Here is a 24668-nt window from a genome sequence, read left to right as displayed (position 1 = left end):
CTTTTGAGGTTTGTTAGGCAGTGCACTACTGTGTTCATTTGTGATATGAACACAGTAGTGCACTGCTGACATCTGCTGCCCATGCATCGTCTGCACTGACCAAATGCTCTGACTGCAGTCGGGCCAATCTTTTAAAGGAAAACTTCAACTAATAAACCTCGGTTTCTCTAATTTAGAAGTATTTATGAGTATTCATGAGGTTTTATTGCTGCCCTTTTAGTTTTATTAATGTTTTAGCCATTACCTAAAGTCATATATATTTATGTGCAGCGCCAGCTATAGCTTTACATTCCAGAGATATTTACTGCTGTGAATTAAATGGCCGACCCAATGGAGCTGACAAAAGCCTCACCCCTACATTTTTCTCTCTTTTTTTTTTCCAGGCATCTTCACTTTCGAAATGTTAGCCTTTCCTTTTCTGTTGCTTTGTATCAGTGAAGTGAATAACGAGGAAGGTGAAACATATTTTAATAAGTATGACTCATGATGGAAAGGAATTTGTTGAAATGAAACACTCGAAGCCGGCTTTTGCTTCGCTTCCAGGGAAGCCTTTGATATCCGCTTGTGGTCCCTTCCAGTCTTCTGCAAAAGTTGCAGTATGTGATCAAATAAAATGTTACAGTTTTGGTCTGACTGGACATACTTCGGTGCCGGGGGGGGGGCATGAGCGTAGGAGGAGGAGGGCAGCTTGAACTTCACCCACACATAGCACCAGAGGCAATTAAACTAAATCACATCCCAGACATGCCTCTGAGGTCCTCCCGTTTTTGTCCCGTTCTGCCCACTGCGTACATTATGTGATTGAAATGAACAGCTACAGTGTGCTGCAGCTCTGTGCCTCTCATTATGGTGCCGTGCCATTTTTTTTCTTTTTTTTTTATGGTATGACTCACGCTGGCCGGAGCTGGGAGTCTGACCTTTTTCAGCAAAACGGTTAAAACTGAAGGAGACAATGAAGGCGTTGACCCTCCCTGTCTAAAGGAGGACTTTGCTGGGATGAAGTTGCGTGAAATCTCCTGTTGCTGCTCTTGCCACAGGCCAGCAGTAATGTTTTCCCCAAACACACCAGGCGACCTTAAGGGACCTGCCATATCTTTTACTGTCGACTCTTGATGCTAAATCACTCCCAGTATTTTATCGTGAGTGGGGGAACATTGCGCTCCACATTTCATGAACTTGTGACACACGTGCGCAGACATTTTTACAATGAAATAGTAACGTGAGTCGCAGGTTAGAAAAAAAACCAACAGTGAATTGTGAAAATAGAAGCACAGCCACTTCATCGTTTTTTTTTTTTGTTTGTTTTTTTTTAGTGCATTTGTTTCCAATTCCAATTTTTCTACAAATCTGCCAATCTTCTGAAACAGAGTGATCGATAACATGTGGAAAATATTAAGGGTTTGGCCTGGATAGTTGTGGCATTAGTCATTTCCCAGGGAACTTGTTGTGCCTTATAGAAGAGGATGACTAACAGTATTTCAGATCTGTGAGAAATCTTAGAGGCTGCTTCAGCACGCATTGCAAAAGTATTCATAACCACAAGCTGGTCTTTTTAGGACGTGAAGACGATCTTAGGTGTATCTGCAAAGTGTTTTATTTTGTCCACGTGCGTCTGGCGTTTTGGAGAAATTGTCATTTTTGAAAGCAAGTCCCAGAGTGGGTGCATTTCAAAACGGCGGTTTCATGTTTCCGTGTGTACATACTATCCAAGTTTTTTTAGAAACGATGATGGCGAAGCTCCCTCGCTCTTTTTCTCTCTCTTTATCCCACGCGCACCATTCACAAAGAGGACGCCCTTCTGTGTTTGGTGTTTTGCGAGTTGTTCTGCAGCGCCGCCGACTGGCCTGGAGTACCCACTACTGCGTTGTCAGTGGTGTCCTGTTCTGTTGCAACAAATGTTTTTTAGAATCGTTCACAAAAATTTACCTCATTCATCTCCGTGTGTACAGGACCTTAATCTCAGTATAGAATAGCCACTTTGTGAAGGCCACAAAACGTTAGAAACACGAGGAAAAGGTTACAAGAGATTTATTTTTACTCAACAATATTGTGTTTTGAACATCTCATTTGAAGATGGAAAGAGATTGACAGAACTTTACTTAGACATGACCACCAAACCCAAACTGAGAGGCTGAAAGGCAGAGCAAGGATCGTATTTCTGACAACCAGGAGGCCCCACTGGAACTCTGGAGGAGCTGCAGAGATCCACAGCTCCCGCAAGAGAATCTGTTGACAGGGAAGCTATAAGTTAGTGAATGTGTATCTTCATGTGTCATGGGAGGAGTATCATGTCAGGCTCTTCAAACCACTTCCTGTGCTATAGATTCTTTTCATTTCACCGTAGGACGGCTATCTTTAGTAGCTTCAAATTGGTGACGCTCTCTAATCTCCTGCACCGTTAATGTCTCACACAACTGGAGCAGATTGTCAGCACAACAATCGACAGAGCATTGTGTACATTAGAGTTCTCTATATTTAGAGAATGCTGAGCATTAGCTTAATCCCAGCAGCTGCGGGTGATTTGCCCTGAATGCCTCAGCCATGATTTCATGGACCGTCTCTCTGAGGCAGGTTACATATCGTTAAATCCCTTCTCTGTTTGCTACCACTTTTCTTATTTATGGCTGCTGTTTCTATTTATGGGTTCTCCAACCTTTCCTCTGTTTGCACTCTTAATGTAGATGAACTAAAACAGTAACTGGTCAAATATTTCCCAAACAAGCTATAAGAACACATCTGAATTCAGTCTAAGTCACTGAAGATATGCGGGCGCGTCTTCGGTCTTTAATCAGGCCGATGACATTACCAGACGACTGCTGCGTTTAATATTCACATCACAGTTAAGAGAGTTGCTGGCTGAGATCTGACACTTGGCATCAGAGAAATTGACCTTCATCCCAGCATCTTCAAAGAGGCGAGCTAAGAGCCAGAGTGCCGGGGTGGAGGAGTGAGGGTGGAGGGCTGAAGGGGTGGAGGGTTGGTGTACACACACATGCACACACCAACACCAACAGGTCAGAAGCTTGTTGCACTGTCCAGATGGAGTCCTTCCATCAGTTTCTAACTGTGACACTGTGCGATCATCTGGTTCTGGAGGATATTTATAGGCCTCTGCCAGTTCTGGCCCTCCGTCCCCTGCACCCCACCCTACCCGCTGCCCCCTAACTAAGGCTCACCGTGTCGTCCCTCCTCCCCCGGCCACGGGAGAGTGAGGCTGACGGATCCGAGCAGCAGGCGCAGCCTGTCAAAATCTGAGACGAGGAGAGGGAGGCAAGGCAGCAGAGAGCAAACAAACAGGAACCTCTCTGGTACTCCTCATTCCCCTTCATCCAGCTCTGGCTTTTCTTCACCTTTGTCCTCCTCTTCTTCCTCCTCTGCTCTGTCTCTTAGATGAAGATCGTACCTGGTAGGTAATCAGTGTGTGTGTGTGTACATGTGTGTGGTCTGCGTCCATGGGGGTTTTAGCCGTGTTCGTCTGCCTGGTTTCTGGCTGTCGGCGTGTTCTTGGCGAGGACAGAGTGTGAAGTCTTGTTGTGATCTGAACGAACACGCGCACACACACGCCTACACCCCAACACCAACGGGACAGAAGCAAACACAGTGTCACTTCATAACATCAGCAACCTTTCGCGTCGTAGTCCTCACACCGTAGCCGACGTGAGTTATGAGCGTCATTAGTGCGAGTGTCCGTGAGCTTCGAGTTCTGACCACCAGCTGCGTCCGTCGAAGCTATTTACGAGGAATCCGACTTGGGTTTTGACGTTTTTGCTTTGCTAATCTGAAGATTTTAAATCAACAAAGTATAAGTCGTTCATTGGCTGTTTCCTGATCTATTGATGGATTTTTTTTCCACCACATTTAAGCGTCACTTTCAATAAAACTTGGAATTGCTTTATTAGTTCTGATGAACTTCTCCAGAGTTTACTTATTTGCCAAGAATGGATTGTAATGAGTCACAGATGCACATCTGATGATCAGTGCAATCAGTATATGGTTCTTTATGTTGTAATTTAGGCAAAGATAATGTCTTACTTTAGATCAGAACTTGATCTGGACTCTGGATCTCCATCATTTAAATGTAATTTGCTTCCATTTATAGGCGGTGTGATTAACTTTTACTACTTTAGATTCTCTGGAGCGCTTAGCCTACGGATGAGCCAAGTTTTTATTTCTTGTTGGCACTGACATCAGCTTGTTCTTTTAACTCCTTCGTTTCAAACATGTTGATTGGTTGTGGGATTTCATTTTCTAAAAATGAACCTGGGCTTATCCTGGGTGGCTTACTCTTGTCTGATTTTCACTGCATTATAAAACTGTTTTAAAATGTAAAATTGTGGGAGTTCTTCATTTTGAAGTGTATTTAGTAAAAAAGGATTTCAAAGCATTTGACCTGAAAACCAATGAGAGGCAGTTATGGAAGAAATGATTGATCCTGATGTCTGGCTGATTGATTGCTGCATCTCAGATTTGTTTCTCATAAGAACAAAAGTTCCTATTTGCGTTTTAAGTCAACACACCACAAAAGTTAACCGTTCTCTGTAAAGTTTTGTTTTAATACCAAATTGTTTATTCACCAAAGAAAAAAAGGCTTGAAACCCTGAACTAAATCTGCAGTGAGACCAGACAGATTAATGATGCTTCGAACATTTTAAGCAAGAGCGATCATAAGCTGTGGTTTCCATAAAATTCCAAATATGAAAGGAATTTTCTAAGGAACTACACGCAGGCCTCGTCTTCATCTTCTAAACGTCTACAGAATGGTTTCCATGCTAAAAAATGTAAGTTATTTGTTCACAATAATAGCCTTTTTGTAACACATTTGAGATGATTTAGGCTCATGAAAAAGTTATGAACCACTTTTTGTTTTTATTTAGCTTTTTAGATGTGCGTAGGAACGTTGAACCCGCCCGTCTCTGAAACACACTTTTACTAAAGACTTTCACTTCAGTGTAATATCAGTGAGAAAATAACTCTGAGAAGAAGCACATTTCTTGGTAAACACCTCAGGGTGTGGAGAAACGTCAGGAATGTCCCGTGCTGTCCCAGTGGTCCCTCCCCCTCCCAGTAAATCCCCACCTGTTACAACAGCCTGAACTCGCCTCATCTGCCTCTTACCTTACCATCAAACACCCTGTCAAGAGACATTCCCCCCAAAATGGTGGTTTTGGATCACTACTGGGCTCCAGTGCTTTAAAGAAATATAAAAATAAAAGTAGTCCATCTGATGATGGAGTCTAAAATCTAATGCTGGAAAAGTGAGATGAACATGAAATATTTTGGGTGTTTTCTGAGCGATGAGTCTCTTAGAGCTGATCAGAGTTTTTGAAGCCACTTTGTTCTCTGCCTACTTCTGCTCCGATGACAAAGGGGAGAAAAGGAGGATGAACATTTCCAAAGAACACACTGTTGCTGTAAGTTCGCCATAGTCTGAGAATACATTCTTAGACAGTAATCAAAAGTAATGGTCAGTGTAACTAAAGATGCACCAATCAGAGATTTACGACTGATTTTTGAGCTCCAGTTTTTGTAATGCGTCAATGCTAAAAATTGATTTTAGGCAACTAAAATCAGTTTAAATGTCTTTTAAAATATTTGCCCTAATTTAAAATGTACATATATTTTTAATGAACAAAAATGTACTCAATTTAAAAGAAAGAAAAAATGATCTGGAGTTGATACTTCAACCTCCGTTTAGAGTTTTATATTCGCAATTAGCATGATCAGCATTACGTCCTGTATATATGAGTCTCTCCACAGAATGTAGACCATCATTCCAACTCTTAAGTTTTCCACAAAAGTTGCTAATATTTCTGCTGTAGTATGTTGAGCTTTTTTTGTTTGTACTAAAATCAACTCCAGGCATAAAAAGGACCAAAACACCAACATACAAATTGGGGATAGACTGACATGACTGCAACATGTCCAAATTTCTTTTGTAGTATCTTAACTGAACAGTTAATTTTTATATACATCATAAAAAGTGTATTTTCTTTTCAAGCTTCAATTTGCACATTTGTTCTTCCTCAAACTTAATTTTCGAACACCTAATTTTCCAATTACCTAAAAATACCAAATTCTACAAGTAGCTAACTTCAGCTTCCACACAGAAGAAAGATGTGGTTAGCATGATCGGGTAGCACTTAGAAATGGTTACATTAAATAAATGTAAAAAAAATGTTGAGTTTCCAGGAAAGTTAAAGCTGAAAAGCATTCCATTCTATCACCAAATGATTTTGCTGCTCATTTCTAAAATATATGTAGTAATTATGTAGCTACACTGATATCCTACTGTGTGTCGATACTTACTAAAATGCTAAGATTTAGCACTTTAACGACTTTTTTTTTTTCTTCATTTGTACAGTAAGTAAAGTTGTGAAGCGTTTTTCTTTGGGACAAACAGCAAGTTGTCTGGCCAAAAAGATGCCAACATGTTTTCACGAGCTAGCCGAACTAAAAACTTCTTATCTGGCAGTAAAACTAACAAAACCAGAAGGTTAAAGATACAGGAGTCAGCCCAAAACAGAACAGCTAAATGAAGAACGAAAGCCTCCTCCTCGCTGAGGATTACCCAAAATACTTTGTAATGGCTTTTTAATTCACGGACACATTTTTGTCGCAGCAGGTGCAAGAGCTTTTGTTTAGCAGGATTTTAGTCTGAACCACTTTAGCTCGGCTGAATAAACAGTGAGATTAAAGCAAACTGCTCTCAGCAAAGCGCTGGGATTTCAGCAGCCAGTCTGGGTCTAATATCTGTAATCTTTATTTTTCTGCTGTTAATTCATCCAATCAGAAATGGCTTTGTCAAACCCTGACTTTTGCCATTTGTGTGTTTGATGCATGACCTTTACTCAATATTATGTGAGAGTTGCAGAAAGTCACATTGCTCAGCCTGTAAAGTGACACAGCTTCACGTGAGACATCATTACCCTGTCCTTTAGTCATGAGCTACCATGAAGTGTTTTAGACCGTGTTCGCTGTGTGGCCAATTCAAAGTAGGGTTGTCCCTCTGCTGTGTTGCTGCCTTTAATTGGAGCTTCTGCTTGGCTCACATTGCAATGATCACTTAACTTTAGTCGTGTTTGCCTGACGGGTGTAGTCTTTAGTGTATTACATCAGAACTGTGTGTGTGTGGGTGTGTGTGTGTGGGGGTGTGTGTGTGTGTGTGTGTGTGTAAGGCTGAATTCTTTCATGATACCTTGTCTAACAGTTGCTGCCCCTCCCTTAGAAGGCTGCCAACCTTTGGGCTTTCTCATTCCTAACATTTTTTTTCCCTCTCGTATGAACATTACGAGAGACTCACTGATTAGAATGTTAAATGTTTGTAAAGCTTTGACAAGCAGATGGTTGTTGATTCCAACTTGTGTTTATGAACCATTTTTAATATTTTCACTGCCTTTCCTCATGTATGTTTTACTTTAAAAACTGATGCCGAATCAGTATGAGAGCGCAATCACTGTAAAACAGAGTTTTATGGTAAAAATAAAAGACACTATAGGTGGCATGATGTGAACATCATGCAACTGCACTCAGCTTCAGCTGAAGTATATGAGAGCCTTAACTGATTACATTTAGCATCTAATATTGCCGTTTTGCTTTGTTAGCATTGTAAAAGGTAAACCTTAGGATGAACCTTAATGCTAAGATTTCCAAAACGTTGCTGTTCTCTATTCAGCCTTCCTCTTATCTGCTAAAGTCTCACTTTATCCTGAATGAACCACGGATACGTCTTGACATGTTGTAGGAAATAAAGTTCCCTTTAGTTAATAGGAATAGTTTGGTTAATAGGAAGGAAAACATTCCCTTCTGACCACGTGGCAATGGTGTCAACTGGAAGGTCGCGACTTGGGGCCTTAGCTGAGTGAAACCGGAAATACTCTGACACACAGCGTGCATCCCTCTGCGTTCCTTTGCTGATCTTTGACCTTTTGTTTTCGTGTGTTCAGCATCTCATCCCCAACCTCGGAGACATGCAGCGCCTCAAATAAATAACCTACTTCTGTACTTCTGCAACCTACTTCTGTAGGTTATTTATTTCCATTAAGATTTTAGCCTGGACCCACATCGTAACAACTGATTGTAGACAGAGAGAGGTTTGCTTTGGAACAAAGGTGTTAATTAAATTGTAAATGGCTTGTGTAAGTAATCTGTGAAGAATGCTAGTGCGGCGCTGAAGTGCTAAGAAACAGGTTGCACGTTTGTCTCTTTGGGCTGAAGGATATCTCAAACAGAAATAGAAATTTAAGTTTTGCACATAGGAAAGTAACGTGAAGTTGCCTTGAAATACCAACAGCAAACAAATGAAAGTAAGGGTTCTCAGAGAGTTGTCGTCCTCTGCCTTGGCCTGGTGGCTGGAAAAGTCAGCATTCTTTTAGAAACACCTCAAAATCCCACTGTGGAACAAACTAGCTGCACTTACTGATTCCTAGAACTGATTACTGGATTTAAGGGAAGCTGGATGGTTTACCCACCCCGTGGTTCCTGCTCAGAAACCAGGAGTCATCAGTCACTCAACAAACAGAATGTATCACTGAGGGGCATCATGGAAACCCAGAGACACACTTCTAAAGTCTGTTGGGAATAATAAATTAGCCAAGCGAATGGAACTCCCTTAGGATGTTCATGTTGAGCTGATTTATTTATAAGCTGCAGAGGTTCCATGGAAACACATCAGGTCCTTCGGTTTATATATACCAACTGTGGCTTCACCCGTCCATTGTTAGACGGTAGCTTCCCTGGGCCCTGTTCAAATTTCAGGAGTTGACACAGGATACGTCACCTTTGTGTTCACTTTTATTCATCAGCCACTTGTTTTTATTTTTATTTTCTCGGGGAACAAAAGGATCCTAATGTCAAAACACAATTCTCAAATCCACCAGTTTCAACTGGTTAACGTAGCATTTTTAGAGTTTAGGAAGGCTAGCATGTAGATTTCCTTCAAGTTTCTTTTTCATATTCAGTTTTTGGAACAGGGACACTTAATTCTGTATCACTTCAGGTTTATAAATCTACCCTAATAGCCCAAAAAAAAAAAATTTGATTTATGCGGAGTGTGAAAGTGTGGCTTTCAAAATATTACACCCTACCAAATTTTGCATCAAAGCAGCCTTTTCCAATCATAATATTCCACAAATGAATATCACTGTGATGATTCATATGTTGCACAGCTCTATTTGGCAGCATAAATCCCGGCTATATGAACATGTCTGAGAATTAAAAGGGATTTTTCAACTATTTTGAAATTCTCTCATGCAGTTACAATGCCTTCTGTGTAACATCTGTGTCGTCAATGCAATTCAGTTTCACATCTTAGCGAATAAGCAATGCTAGTTTTAAAAAGTCACAAAATTACGCTGCTATTTGTCATGTAAGATGAAATAATTAGTTTTTTGCTAAAAAAAAAAAAAAGTTGCCACTGTTGGTAACTTACTGGCTTTATTACTATACTTAAGAACTTTTCAGAAAGAAACTCTGTATCGGCCAAGTTTGGAATCGATCGGCGATTTGACCAGAAAACCACAGTCAGTTACATCCCTGTTTACCGCAGTATCTCCTTCAGTTCTGATGTAGAATAACTCAGCTGTGCCTGTCATCAGCGTTTTACTATGGTCAGTTCACGTGTCAAAGTGTACGGTTTCATTTGGCCCGACATCCAGATCATAACTCTGGCTGTAGTTTTATTGTATCTAAACATCTAAATTACTCCTACAAGCCACGGGGCAAAGATCAGGTTTAAAGCAGGTGTTCAGCTTCTGAATTTTCATATTAAGACTAAGAGAGCCCTGAGGAAACTGTAAATGCAAAACAAATACACAGAGATAGAATAACGCTATCGAAGATTTGCTTTGTAAAAGGCCTTGCCCTGTTTATTACAAAATTAACCTCTGACACACGCCGCGCATGTAAGGGGGCTGTAAAACACAATGATACGATAAAGAGTTCCAGGTGAAACGGGACAGTCAGAAAACAGTTCACACTGAGCACAATCATATGACTGGATTACATGATTCCAGGGTGGGATTTAGCACTTCTTTTATTTATATTCTCTGCGTGGATCACCTGTGGCGTTCTCCTGCTGAATGAGTGAAAAGCTGAAACGAGATTCGTCACTCAAAAGAAAATTATGTTGAATTACCTGTCTGTTATCTTTTGTTTTGTCCATAATGAAGGGGGCAGGGCACGAGAGCTTTATTTCACCGGTTAGAAAATTGTTCCTGTTTACGCATCACACACCATCTGGCTCTGGCTGTCGGAAACACAGAGGGATTGTGAGTGGGGTTTCTTTAATGCCAAGATTATGGATTTCATTCGGCCGGATAAGTGGGAGACCTATCTGCATGACATGAATTCATACACAGATCGACTCAGACACCTGCCCTCTATGTTGACCTTTGCAGGTGAGTGGTGATTATGATCTGCTTGGGGAGGAGTTTCTTTGTTGATCTGTGCTGCTTTCAGTGTGGTCATGCAGCGTGGGACACTGACTTGAGCTTAAAAAAAAAAAAAGATCTAAACCAGTGGTCCCCAACCTTTTTATTACCACGGACCGGTCAAGACTTGGCAATTTTGCCTCGGGAGGGGGGCAGGCAGGTTGGGGTGGTGGGGAGGGGAGGGGCGGAACAAAAACCTTTGTTTTTGTTCCGCAGCCCCCAAACAACAAACACCTTTGTTGTTTGGGGGCGGAACAAAAACCTTTGTTCCAACAAAGGTGTTTGTTCAGTAATGCTTCTGCATGTTGGTGTTCCCGCTAAAGCCTTTTTTTAAGTATTTTTTGCCCCGATTTTCCCTTTACGACAATCCTACAACGTCCTGCAGTGTGCGGTGTGTCATATCATGCAGAGCGGGCTTGGAATGTGGGAATCACCTACTGGGATAAATCCACTCTCCTGTCTCTTCTCTGGGCCTTTTCCCCTTCCAAAGACGTCTGATCTGTTTCTTACTCATTTTGCTGCTTGTGGGCTCAATGTTGGAGCGCAAGACCTAATCGAGAAAATCCGGTTAAAGGATTTTCAAAATAAAAGATCCTCCAGACTCAAATAATACATGAAACGGAAATATTTAATTATTCCCCGCGGTCCGGGGGTTGGGGACTACTGATCTAAACAATGAATAAGGCTTCCTCCGACTGAACTTTGCTTTACATTTCTAACTGTTTTTGTGCTTTTTCTACTTTTGTGTGAACCCCCTCACCCCCCCATTTAAAGTTTTATGTACTGTAAATGTTACAAATAAGTATAAAAGCGATCTCTGTGTAAAGGCTTCATTCATACAAAAGTAAGCACAGCTGCTCTCTGCAAAGCTGGCGTTTAATTTCATTTCATAAATGAAAAGGTAAATATTTTGTGTATATAGGTGCACCATCTCCTGATGGTGTTTCAGAGATATGAGTCACCGCACCTCACGCGACCCGCCTGCTTTGACTACACACACATTTTGTAGAACACCTGTCAGACAGGGTTGGGCTTCCTCACAGTGGGAAATCTCTCCCGGCTCAATAAGCAATATCATTTCTGCAGGGTCTTTAAGACGCATGAAAATCTTCAATTTAAACATTCCAGTGTCAGAAATTAGAAAGATTTAAATAAGTGCAAAAGTTTCCAATAAATAAGTTTAAATGTCTTTTTTAGGATGTTGACATCAAAAATTTGTGGTCACTTTTCCCAGAACGACCTTCTTTGGGTGAATCATCAACAGTTTCTAAGTGTTGAAAGTGTTAAGTGCTCACTGCGAAATTGAGACCGCAAAACATTCCAAAGGCACCAAGATCATTTAACAAACTTCTTTGGTTCTACAGTAGGTATAGACACCTCCATGCTTAAGAGGGGTTAGATAACGGACGGATGAATAGTTTGATCATAGGAGTTGGGCAAATGGCTGCAACCTGGACACAGAGCAACTCAGGAGGCTGTATGATGCTGTGGGAACGCCTGTCTTTAGCAGAGGCAGGCAAGCTGATGAGAAGCTAGATGGAGGTAAATACAGGGTAAACCGTACTGATTGAGGTGAATCTTGCATCTTGTGAATCTTGCAGTAGGAAAGAGACCCTAAATATATCCAAATTATAATGAATAATTCAGATCAAATATAGCCCATTTCTTCAAATGGTACAGTCAAAGTCCAGACTTTATTCTAATTGAGAGGCAACTAATGATCACAGACACTCATTATTCTACTTGACTTAGCATACTCCAAAAGACTTACAGTAGCAAATGAAGTGAAAAGTGGTTCCACTTGGGTATTGTTTCTGTGGAGAAAATGCATGCCACACCTTTCAGATTTTTAGTCATATAAATACCTAAAGCAACATATCTTTTTCCTTCCATGTTCTCTGTGTTGGTCTTTCACAAAACAATCACAATAAAATACCCTGAGGTCGCAATGGGACAAAAAGTTAAAGGAATATGAAGCTATTTTCAAAGTAATTAAGAGTAACGTTACTCTAAATAACAACATAATGAATCTGCAAACCTTGAACTCTCAACTTGAGTGCAAGATAAAACCTTCACCAGAGCTGGGGTCGTTAAGGTGTTGAAAACAATCAACATTGGAGGATCTTTTGGTAGAATATTGTCCATTATTTTGACTTTTTAACACCATTCATCTGCCTGTTGTCGCCAAATTGTCTAGAAGACGAATTAGAACCATGGCGAATTCATAAACCCTGTTCCCCTGAGGTCCATGGACTGTGGTAGGAAACTGCAGGCACAGCAAAAAAAAAAAAAAAAAAGGCAAAACACATCAACTCCACAAAAGAAGGTGCCAGCTGGCTATTGTGTTTGGCCACGAGTTTCTTTCCCCCCACAGGGCAAAACTCCTGGTAGAATATAAATAGAAGTCTTGTTGGTTTATACGACAACATGCTTGTTTTTTTTTCATTAACATATTTCAATTTCTTGCTTTAAAAGTTCAAACTTTATCTCTCCTGGAGACGCAGGCTGTACCTGAACGTTGGTTGCGTTTGTGCTCTGTCGCCACCTAGTGGTGAAACAGTTTCTCCACGCAGCAGGAAACAGTGGTGTAATGTTCAAAAGACGGTGTTTTCCCCCTCGTGTGTCAGACCGGTCAGCTACGAGACCTCCTCCCTGGTCTAAAAATACCGCCATGAGTAAGAGTCAGTCACAGTTACCCACTGAGGCGCGTGGTGCTTCCTGTTTGTAGACGTTGTCATAGAAACACATCTCAAGTTCCAATTTTTTCCGCGTTTAGTCGCCAAGCGTTGAGGCTAAGACGGCGGACGGAAACATCACGTGGCATGAAGATAGATTAAGATACCAGATGAGAAATGAGGAACCTTTAGATTTTCATCTAAAGGCTGGAACTAACCAGCCCGTGATTTTCTCCTTACTCATAAATCAGTCCTCTGAAACAGATGATGGGCTGTTTAACACGTACACCACATCAGTCTTTCCCTCCATATTCTCCATGTTCAGTTTTTTTCCTTACCTGATTTCAGACGGGGAAAATAAACTCGACCGTGATTGTTTTCCAGATTCCATGAACAAACCAATTCCTTGATCTCACCTGCAGAGGGAGACACAAGCTCTTTTTAATCTGCTGTGTCCTCACAAAACTGCAGCTCAGAGGCTTTTTTTTCCTCCCCATCCATCTTTTCTTATTCTTCTTCAACTAACACACACACACTCACCCGGACCCACATTTGGTCCCCTTCACAGACTCTCCTGCAGCTGGTCTATTTTTAAAACCACTCAGCTGCTCTGGCTAATCCGAAGGCTTGTTGAGTCTGTGATAAACTAGGTTTTCATATTCATCATCAGATCTATTTCTGACAGCACGGCGATCCAGGATAAATGGACGTCGTTTCATGCCACAGCTATGGCAAACATGCCTGCGATTAGCGTACGAAGCAACAACGTTGTGTCCGCTTTCAGCTTCTGCTTCTGCTAAGACAACAACATCACATCAAACCATATTAGAACCTTAAAAATATTAATGAAAAAAAACCAAAAAAACTTTCAAAGACTTGTGCCAGGAATATGACAAAACTTTTATCTGATGTATTGTAATCTCCTACCTGCATTTAGACACATATTTAGATTTGGTGATTTTAAGCTAATTAGCATAGACACATTCTGACAGTTTCAATGTAAATGTTGTTAACTTAAAGCCTCAAACCTCAACCTATTTTGAGGGGGATTTATTTCAGAAAAACAAAAAGTAGTGCGTAATTGTGAACTTAGGAAAAGTATGATGGAGATTTGTATTCAGCAACCCTGAAGTCAAATTTAGTTGTAGGGATTGTATCGTTTATCATTTATCACTTATCACGATTTTTTTTTATTATGCTAGGGATTTTGATTTAGCATCGTCATGAATCATTTATTGATAGTAAATATTTTTTTTAAAAACTGATAGTCTTACCCAGAAATGGTTTTTTTGTTGCTGTTTTCTCCACAGTTAGCTCCACAAACCCATCAAGAAACACCAGCAAATAAAAATAATAATAATAATACAATGCAATCACCATGTGCATTCTAGTGATATACATCATACTTTTTTAAGTAAGTGACATCCTGTAGAAAACCATTTCAAACAGAAATATTTTTTTTCTTCATAATTTTATTGTTATCAAAATAGTGCCACAAAATATTGCGATAAAATTCTAAGTCCATATCGTCCACCACTAATTTGTACAACCAACATTCACAGCAATTATAACTGAACACTGGACATGCTGTGCCTTTCTTTCAGCTGTGATGTATCACATATGTGGAGTCCATGCATAATAGCTGGTCAGTCAGTTATATTATAATTATTATAAACCATGTTTCATTGAAAAGCCATGTAGAGGCTTTTCTGATTTAAATCTAGAAAAAAATAATCTAAAGTTTGCCTTTATAGCGTGAAAAAATGTAGAAAAACGCAAGATGGCGAATGCAGACAGTGGATATCACTGCTTTTGATCTTTACGAACCCTAACCTCTAGGCGGGCCCATCATCCTGTCAAGGATCGCTCTGAGCGAAGCATTCCTCCGGCGCTCAGACAGAAATACGATCCAACACGCTCCCAACGGCCGCCAACCTTCCCCTCCTCTTTTTTTTTTTTTTTTTTTTTTCTCTCATCCTGCTCCTTTCTCCTTTATCCTCTTCAAACAATGTATGAGATAATCCCGGGGCTGTGGAGATAATCCCGTTCCGGAGTTTTATCAGCTTTCTTGATGTCGTCTGCGAGGCGTGTCACACTTTCACCTGAATTCGCCAACAGAACAGTCGAGGTCAGTCATGAGGGTGGATAAGTGAGATGGTGAAATTAAGCAACCTTATATGGAAGGGAAATAAATCAGTGCAGCTTATATATATTTTTTTATTTTTTTACAGTTCTGCTATGAAAGGTGTCGCCTTCCCTCTCTGTGAACCCTTGTATTTTCTTTGCAGCTCAGCTCTTTCAGAAACCATAATGACACATTCTTAGAATTCCTTTGTCCGCTAATTTGCTCGGGTTCTTGTTTCCAAAAGCATAAATGCAGGTTGCTCTAGTCTCAAGTGGCTGAAAGCTCAGCTGTGCTTTTCTTTGCTGTAGATTAGAAGCATTTCAACAGTTCTACAAAAAAAAAAAACAAAAAAATACCAGAAATGTATCTGCTTATTTTATTGTTTGATTAATGCAAAAAATTAGCTGTAAAAACAAAAGTGCCGACAACCGAGAAGGTATAGTCCATATAGGTCTACATATGTAGCATTTCTGATTTGGAAGGTTATAGTTTGCCACCAGAAATAAAATAAAGAAATTCAAAAAAAAAAAAAACTAGGGATTCATTCTTTAAAACCATAAATGCTTCTGAAACGGTTTCTAAACTGTCTGAGCAGGTCAACCCAGACATGTTGTGATTATAAGATTTTAAAAACCATTTGGCCCTGAAGTGCAACGTTTTATTTTATTTTTATTTTTTTAAATCTAACCTCTAAGTCTGGGAGTGCTGAGGCTGACTGTGTTCAAATCGTTTACCGGATAATGAAATCACAAAGTGAGAAAAGGAAGAACAAACATGGCAGTCCATCATAAACAATCATCCAACCACAAACTGATCATTTAGGGAGAAAGGAAAAAAAAAAACTTTCTCTCTATTTTTTCACTCCTCTCATAAAGAGCCAGATTGTTCCATCTGGTTTTGATGAAGCCAGATGAGGGAGCAAAGTAATAAGCATGTAGAGAACTTAATGATATGTCTCCTTTTAGGAGGGAAGATCTCATGACTAAGACGTTCCATGCTTCTTTTCTTTTTTTCTTTTTTTTATGTGCCGCATTCCCATTCGTGTCCCCCTTATACAGTTTTTTTCCCATGGGGCTCTGAAAGATTTTGTAATTGGGGCAAGTTCCAATGTCAGAGAATCACTGAGCGTTCATTCACTGGGCAAATGAACCAACATTTTTTTTCAATAAAATCTTTAAGTTAAACTAAAACTGTTAACTTTTTTTTTTTTTTTTTTTTTTTTTAGATTTTTCACGTTACAGAAACGGTTTCATTGGAATTTAGTGATAGATCAACACAAAATAGTGTATCATCGTTTTCACGAATGCAAATCTGAAAAGTGCAATTCATTGGTATTTAGAGCCCCGACAATCTGACGCCACAAAATGAAAACCCTGTGCAACCAAACTTATGATAAAGCATGGCGGTGGCGTCATTATGGTGTGCATGGGGCGCTGAAAACGGGCAGCGTTGATGTGAAATGATGCGCAAGACTTGACGCTTGTACGGAGGTTTTTCTTCTAAAATGATTTTGCAAAGGCGAATGACATGAAACATTAAAATGTGCAAAGCTGATTGAGAAATATGCCAAAGATTTAGAGCTGCGTCTGCCACCAAAACGTGGTTTTTCCTTTCAGTAGACTCGATACAAATTCGGAGCCACTTTTTTTCCTTTTTTCTCCCACTTCAACGCCATGCACTACTTTGTATTGCTCTATCACGAAAAATCCAATAAAACGCCGTACCAGAAGTTGTTGTTGTACTATAAAAAAAAAACGTGAACACCTTAAACAGGCATAAAAAAATTTCTGAAAGGCACTGAAAATATTTTTTACAATCAAAAGCCGTCAGTTTTTGGAGAAATTCCTTCCCCGGCTCGGATTTAATTGCTTCCCTGCGCGCCTCACCCTAATTCCACTGCTTGCCTAGACATTGTAGAACTACAAAGGCGTGTCTCCAAATTTGCGAGCGTGGCTTAAGGTGAGTCAACACACTTGCGCCGCTCCACACCAGCAGGTCCGCACAGATCCCCTGGCGCTGACACATTCGGCGTCTTCGTGTTCACACAGGTTGTGCAGAAAATTGTTGCGCTCAGAAGGAGATAAAGGGCACTTTAATGCCCCTTAAAGTAATACGAGGCAGGGTTGAGTCATGGTAGGTATATATATTTGTACGCCCAAAGGGTCAAAGTGTAGCAAACAAAGGTTATTCTATGACTTTTAGCACATGTAGTCACTGTCTACACGGAAATATTTTCCGTTTATAACAGGAATTAAATTTTTTTTCATTTAATTAATAAAAAGTTAGCGTTATTAGTAACAGAAGACACCCAACAATGTATAGATGTTGGCAGAATCTGTAAACATTACAGACAACTTTTCTACAGTTGCTTCTTTCACGCAACTCTTAAATATAAAAGGTTTTTCATAAATCCGATCTCGCACAAGTACCCGATATAATCGTTTTTCTTATTTTTTGCATCTTCTATTGATTTTACTTTCCCAGAAGAAGACTTTATATCTAAGTCAGACTCTAATCCAGAAGATCCACGGTGCTTTGCGAAAGCTTTCATACTCCTTTAGCATTTGCTCGTTTTTGCTACGTCACAACCGCAGACCTCAGACTGTTTTTATTGGGATCTTAGCTATAGACCAGCACAGCCACCGACATGGTGTACCTTGTAAACTATCCGCTGCAATCACAGCTGCAAGTCAAACCATATTAGATGGTCAGCATCCCTTTTTTCTTTTTAAAGTCTTGTCACAAATTCTCAATCAAAATTAGGACTGGACTTTGACTGGGGAGTTCCGACACGAGTGTGTTTTGACATAAACCATTAAATTACTGTTCTTGGCTGTATCTTTAATCTCGTTGTACATGTTTATAGTGACAAACAAACAATAAATTCAATTCAGTTTGTGGTTGTCGTTTTGATGATCTGACCGGATCTCAAGCCTTTTCCAGCCTCTTTTAGGTTTTCCTTTCCGTATTGCCCATATTTAGCTCAATCATCTGCCTATCAATTCTGACTAGCTTTCTGTCCTAGGTGGAGCACTACGATTTAACATAGGGATGGTTGCATGAAGGCCAAAGGTCAGTTTTCATCTCATATGAACCAGAGCGTCATCAAGATTTAACAATTAATAACAAACTCGCATTTCTGATGGGTGTTTTGTTTACATCCTCTCGAGGAACTGCGGTCAAATCACAAACAAACGGTATAAAAACACCCATCAGAAGCTCTTTTTCTTGCATGTCAGGGCTGATTTCATGCATCACAATCTAGAAAATGTAACAGCCACTCCCAAAACGAGTTCAGCCCCCCACTCTCCCCTTCTTCTTTATGGTAGCGAGCTTCTTATTGGAAATGCCTGAGGAATGCCATGAATAAGAGATGAGTAACCAGAGATCAGTGTGTGCCTCTGTAGTCAGCGTGCGAGTCTTTTCACCTTTTTGTCAAATCTATTTCTCAACATTCTTCATTTATCTGTCGTTTAATGTATTCAAAGTCATAATAAACCCATCAGCAGCGTGACTTTATTACCATCTGCGTTTTAGTTTTCTTGCGCAAGCCATAAAGTGATAGGACGCTCAGGTTACCACACCTCAGCCTCACCCAGCGCTCTCTTCATGTTCGGCGCAATGCAACAGGAAGGGGTGTGTCCAGAGTCCAACCCGCCGCGTCTTCCGCACGTCGATGTCACTGAGCACACAGAACTTCACTCACCAGGGCAGGCCCAGACTCCGTAGCCTGCAGGCACAACACAGTGGAAGAAAGGGGGAGGAAAAAAAGAGAGAGAAAAAAAAACAGGAAGGAAAAAAGAAGGGCTGAGCCGAAAAACCAATGAGGGAGCGAGGAGGTTAGTAGAGGATAGAAAGGCAGAGAAATCATAGGTTTGTGAAGAGCTTAGTGGATTCTGGCCACAGGACTTGCACACTCTGGAGCAAACCGACAGGGCCAAAGATAGAAGCAAGAAACGCAGAGGTTCCCGTCGAGAGGAGGCTCGCCACCAACCTTTTTGTCATTAGGAATATTATTTTGCGAGCCGACAGACAATGACAATGAACTCTCAGCAGCAGAAGTACAGGAATTTCTCCACTGACAGTCTGGGGAGAGACAGGACGCCCTCAGATGATGGGTATTACCAAGGGATGCTGAAGTCTACGGACGGGAGGAAAGGTACCAGTATGGCTCCGCTCAATTGCAAGCCTTGGTCTTGAGCCGTTACTTTAATAGTATGTGAAAAGCTGCTGGGCAGGAATAAAGTTTTGGGTTGTTTTAATGGGAAGAAGGAAAAGCAGAGCTCAGGTTGGAGAACTTTATATCAGACTTGTCTAACAGACATTCATCACTTTTTTTTTCAGTGGATATGGATATATTATAGGATTCCATTTTATGAACTGTGACAGAGTGACTTACATTTTTTAAAAAAGGTACAGGATACTCCCTCCTTATTTCACCAGCAGCTTCCTATCTTGTCACCAAAGCAAAACTGAATCACAATTTCCCTTGTTTCATGAGTATGTTTGGAAGTCAGTCACTATAGCAACAGTCTATTTATCTTCTATGGTAGTCAAAATGATTAATGAGCTATATTTACATGAAGACACATCCACTTCTTTAGTAAATATAAAAAGTTGTGACTGTCTACTGTAAAAAAAAAAACCTTTCGTATCTTCAATCATGTTGCCTTTTTGTACTTCATTTTGTACTTTTGTACTGTACATAGTGAATATAATAAATTAAGATGACAAAAACGATGGATGTTCTTTTGATAGATTTGAACGTATCAAATCTAGCTTAGGAATTTCTTAAGCTCAAAAAAGTACGTTTAACGTCAAACTGATGTGTTTGTTGATTTAAAAAAAAGGATCAGTTTTATATTCACTTGCAGTTATTTTTCATATTATTAAAAAATATCAGATTTTAAGGCTTTTGAACTGACAATTACCAGCGATATTGTGGTAGGGTTGAGAGGGGTTTTGCCCTCACATTTCCTTTTGAGATAAAAATTTTTTCCCTCCTTGACAGGAAGTTGAACCACTGAGGTCACATACCTTTCCTCAGTGCATATTGCTTTGAAAATAAAATAAGGTTCAATCTCTAATTGGGAGTGAACAAGGTTTTCCTAGAAGACCGTTTAATAAAACATGCATATTTGCTGTCTTGCCGGGGGGGGAAGCTAATGTAGCCTGTGGGTGTCAATTTTTCTGTTTGTGTTGAATCAGTGTTCTTCGCTTTCATTGCTGGGTGTGTCGGTGTGTGAAGGCACTCGGGTCACACCCTTACACTGATAACACTGAGCGGACTTTGTGTTGTGTCGTCATTTGTATGAAATTGACTTAAACGTCGCTAAAGGAGCGTCCCTATGAGAGACATTGAGTGGTAGTTCCTCAAGCTAGCCGGTTTGTGCTTTTTGGCTGTGAAAGATGATTAAATCTGCTTGGTTAAAAATGTTAACAGATCTGTCAGGGAGCCAGAAACAGACACATTCCCATAGTTGAAAGTCGCAGAAACACACCTTGTGGTTTTCTGGGGGTTTTTTTCTCCCTCTTGAAGATCACAACACCAAGTGAAAATGTACATGTTTGTTGTGTTAATGGGTGTGTTCGGCACCTCCGTCTTGTTCTTTCTTGTTGGGGGGGAAAAACTGCTCCCGCTAATAGTTTTCATGCCAAGTTCCAATCCCACAGAGAGTTCTTGCGCTCACCTGGACGCTTCGGCTTCGAAATCTTTTCATCTTTGGCTTTGTTTTGTTTTCTTGCAGTGATGTCACTCAGTGAAACATGAGCTTGTTCTGGACAAATGGGGATGAATGTGCTGTGATGTAGCCTGAGTCAGATGGTGGCGTACGCAGAAGTACCTTTTCCACCCAGCAAGGGAGTTCTGTGTCTTTGTTGTGTAATAGTGTTGTGGTAAATCTTACAGTGGGAATCTTGCAATATACCTGCTACAGCTAGGGGGCACAACAATAAAGGCAGTTCTGTACATACCTGAACTTTCACATGCAGAATGGGATTTATACATCACCAGTTTAGATGTTTGTAGATTAGCATTGACATAAGCAGTCGAGGCAAAATCGGAAAATTTGAGTAAGTTGTAACAAAGCTGGTATTATTTGTTGTTTTGTAGCGGGTTCTGTTATGTTTCGCCTTAAAACTAATGTGCAGCCCTTTTCAAACCTCCCATGGCAAAAAAAGTTCTAGGTTCCGCATGTGTGTACGGGTTTTAAGCTACACTTTATTTGTTAAGTACATGCATGCCAAACCAAAGGGCCCATACCAGAAATCTTCAGTATGAATACATTTAGCTTTCCAGATTTGTGTTGTATATTTCTGATGAATGACCCACGGTGTCTCTGTGTTCCAGATGAAAGAGATCGGGTACAGAAGAAAACCTTCACAAAATGGGTTAACAAGCATTTGATAAAGGTAAGACCATCCTCTCCTTTTAGGGACTAAACACACATTAAATGACACATTTTTGCACACATTTGCATTCAATCAGGTCCATTAAGGAGGAATTTAGCCTTAGCTATAAACTGTGGCCATTCGGGTTTCATGAAAGATGTCGTCCTGCTGTAGTTTTAAATACAGGTGAATATCCCTAGACGGATTCACTGTTTACTGTCTGTCAACTAGCATTGCAATGTTGTGTGATGGAGATAAGTTGATCAGAATTTTTGTGGCCAATTTCAGATTTTTGTACAGCTCCACTTTTTTCTAGTTGTCACCTGCCAATCCCGATTTTCGATTTTCATACACCAAACAAACTTTGTGAGAGAGCAGTGACTTTCTCACAAAATGTACTTTTAATTTGAAAAAAATTGGAGATTAGCATCTTGTATTAGTGTTTAGCATGGCTAGCATGACTAAGACAGCAGTCTATGTAGGATTAGGCTCATACAGATAAATTAGAGCAACTGTAATATATTCTGCCATCCTGTCATCTGTTGAGATGTCTGTCTGTCTGTCTTTTATCACTTCTCCCTGACTTCCTTTTTTGAGCCTCGTTGATGCAGAAAATATCCATCTTGTTTTCTTCTTCACCAAGCAACCACTCTTACACTGATGAGTGTTGTAGTTATGGAGACTTATGTTTGCTGATCAGAAAAAGATCATACTTTTTAGTTTCTGACTGGCTGGTTACTATGGTGAGGGTTGATGACTCCTGAAAATCGACCAATTTCACTCACATTCTAGTTGTGTAAATGATAACCAAACGTGATTTTTAAGTAGGCTTTCTCACTAGTACTGATTATTACTTGCCCAAATTCACACTCAATTGATAATTTTTATGAATGATGTACCAACTAAGCTAGAGAGCAGACTCAGTAGTCTCATCAGGTCTCCTTTGAACAGTGGAGAGAGGTTGTACATTTCTTCTACTTCATCTCTCACCCATTCATTGTAAACATCCCCTGCAAATAATGCTGCCAACGTCCTTCCTCCTACTTGTACAAATACAGGCTGACTGGTCGGCCTTTGTCTCACACTCAGACACTCGCATTTCACCGTGATGGCGAGGCTCGCTAGGAGTCCAGCCTGCCATCAGCTGAGGGGCTGTGTAAAACTTCCATCCGCCTCCGATCAATCACTTACCTCATTCTAATCCCAGCCTGTGGTCTGAAAGCCCACCAGAGAACCAGTCATTCACAGAAAGAGAACGGGTCAAAAGAGGACTCGAGGGAGATCCTATGCCGTACCCTGGAACCCCTCATTAGGGTTGAAACCCTAGCCTTTTTGACACACAGCCCCTCCCTCAGAGCAGTTAAAATGTTGCTTGGTTCACCTTAATTTCAGGAAACTCCCACTGGCAGCGGCACATTCACAGCTTTGTGTCTTCACGCTCTGTTCAGCTTATAGACATTGGGCCATTCATTTGCTTAAAATGAAAGCAAAGGAAAACAGGAGACCTTTTTCCATGAATGAGCACCTCTGGCACAGCCGGCGATGACTGTAAGAGAGCTAATTTTGGACTGTTTCTTTGTTTCTCTTGACTGTTCTCTGTGAATGTTGGATGGCGGGTCAAACACATCTGGTCTCAGTTAACTACCGCTGCAAAGGCGGATTCTGTTCTCACCCTAAAGCTCATGATTGAAGCTCACAGTAGCACATGTGCTGCCCAGACTCCTGGGTCTGGTGTCCTAGTTACCGTCATACCCGGTTTAAGCTCAATGGCACGTACTGAGAATTTTGTAAGTATTCACATATAGGCAGGTAAAAAAACAAAAGTCTGATAAAACCTTCGCTCATTCTTATTCTTTTAATGAGATACCAGTGAGAGGGTTCAAGTTGCAGGAATTTTCTCCAGCTTGGTAGATCCTATAACAACATTGTGCTGTACACTGTCAGTCATTTGGGTGAGAGAGTGCTAAAAAAAAGTCCACACCATGACCAGAAAGTCATGATTTGGAAAGGTGGAGAAACCGTCGGTCCTGCTTGGGTAACGCTTCTTTAAATCAACAAATTCAAGTAGTTCCTTCTCTGTTTTAAAAAAGAACAATTACAAGATAAAGGACGTTTTTCTAGATCTTCCTGTGTAAAGATAGTGATGCCGAAAAAACATGAAATCTTTCCTCAGTGACATCATACCAGGAGATTCTCACAACCTCACAAGTTGCCATGTGCAGTCAAACACAGAACAAAACATGGTGGAATGTGGTATGGAAAGTGTTAACTTTAAAGACCCCTCGCTGAGGTTAAACTGATTTAATGACTTAATAGTCTGCTTGAAGGGCAGCAGACTAGAACCTACCTGGTTTGTGAAAAGCTGTAAAAGGCCACGGAGTGTTGTTCCCTGCTCAGTAAGTCTCTTCAACTTGCACCAGGGAAGCCTGGAATGTCGGCACAGCTGCAGAATGTGAAAATGTTTCTGTGCAGACTCCTCCTGGGCTTTTCAGGCCCGAACAGAACATAAAAATAATAGAAAGCTATGTTGGAGTGAAAAAAGGTGGAGTCTTCATCTTAGGAAAAGAAAAAAACGTATGAAACAAGGTGAATCAGACCATAAAGAGATACAAAGGCTTTCTAACTTAGAGGTTTTACAGATAAGTTCTGACAAACAGTGCAGTTTGTACAACAGTCTGTTATCTTTCAGCACTAAATGTTCAGATAATCTACTGGATATAGGGGCTTCAGAACAGAGTGCTGTAATTACCAGGTGGTGATAGATGACTCTTTGTTACGTACTGTAGTCACACATACTTTTCCCCAAAATACAAGCCATTATATATGAAGTGTGATTTTTGGAATCTGATTTCGTATTCAGTCATAGTTTTATAAGATATTTCTGTTTGGTTGGATTATTTTAAAAAGCAGCAAAAATGTGCATATTTCACAGTAATGTGAAGTATACTCAATGATTGTGTAAACAGTGACCCCTGGTGGCCATACAGCGTATAGCAGTGATTATTCTGTCTCACTCGTTAGCTAGCTTTGTTGCTAATCTCTAACTTATAA

The 24668-nt window shown here is 40.4% G+C and overlaps 1 protein-coding gene across 26 annotated transcripts in view; it reads left to right on the top strand.

The window, feature by feature from the left end:
* The window catches only part of LOC116714646 (plectin-like), a 136693-nt gene that overhangs the window by 74985 nt on the left and 37040 nt on the right, over positions 1 to 24668 (top strand). For 18 of the 26 annotated variants that reach the window (XM_032555388.1, XM_032555380.1, XM_032555371.1 and 15 more), the window contains exon 2: positions 21577 to 21638. In XM_032555388.1, the coding sequence (XP_032411279.1) occupies positions 21577 to 21638 (62 nt within the window). Of the gene's footprint in view, positions 1 to 3293; positions 3407 to 10279; positions 10395 to 19006; positions 19387 to 21576; positions 21639 to 24668 lie in introns of those variants that run through there. The other 8 variants (XM_032555503.1, XM_032555496.1, XM_032555433.1 and 5 more) reach the window with 5 other exon arrangements.

This window comes from Xiphophorus hellerii, chromosome 3 (assembly GCF_003331165.1).
Source record: "Xiphophorus hellerii strain 12219 chromosome 3, Xiphophorus_hellerii-4.1, whole genome shotgun sequence".
Taxonomy (NCBI): Eukaryota; Metazoa; Chordata; class Actinopteri; order Cyprinodontiformes; family Poeciliidae; genus Xiphophorus; species Xiphophorus hellerii.
Note: the sequence above shows the minus strand (reverse complement) of the source record. Positions and strands in the feature narration are given on the sequence as shown.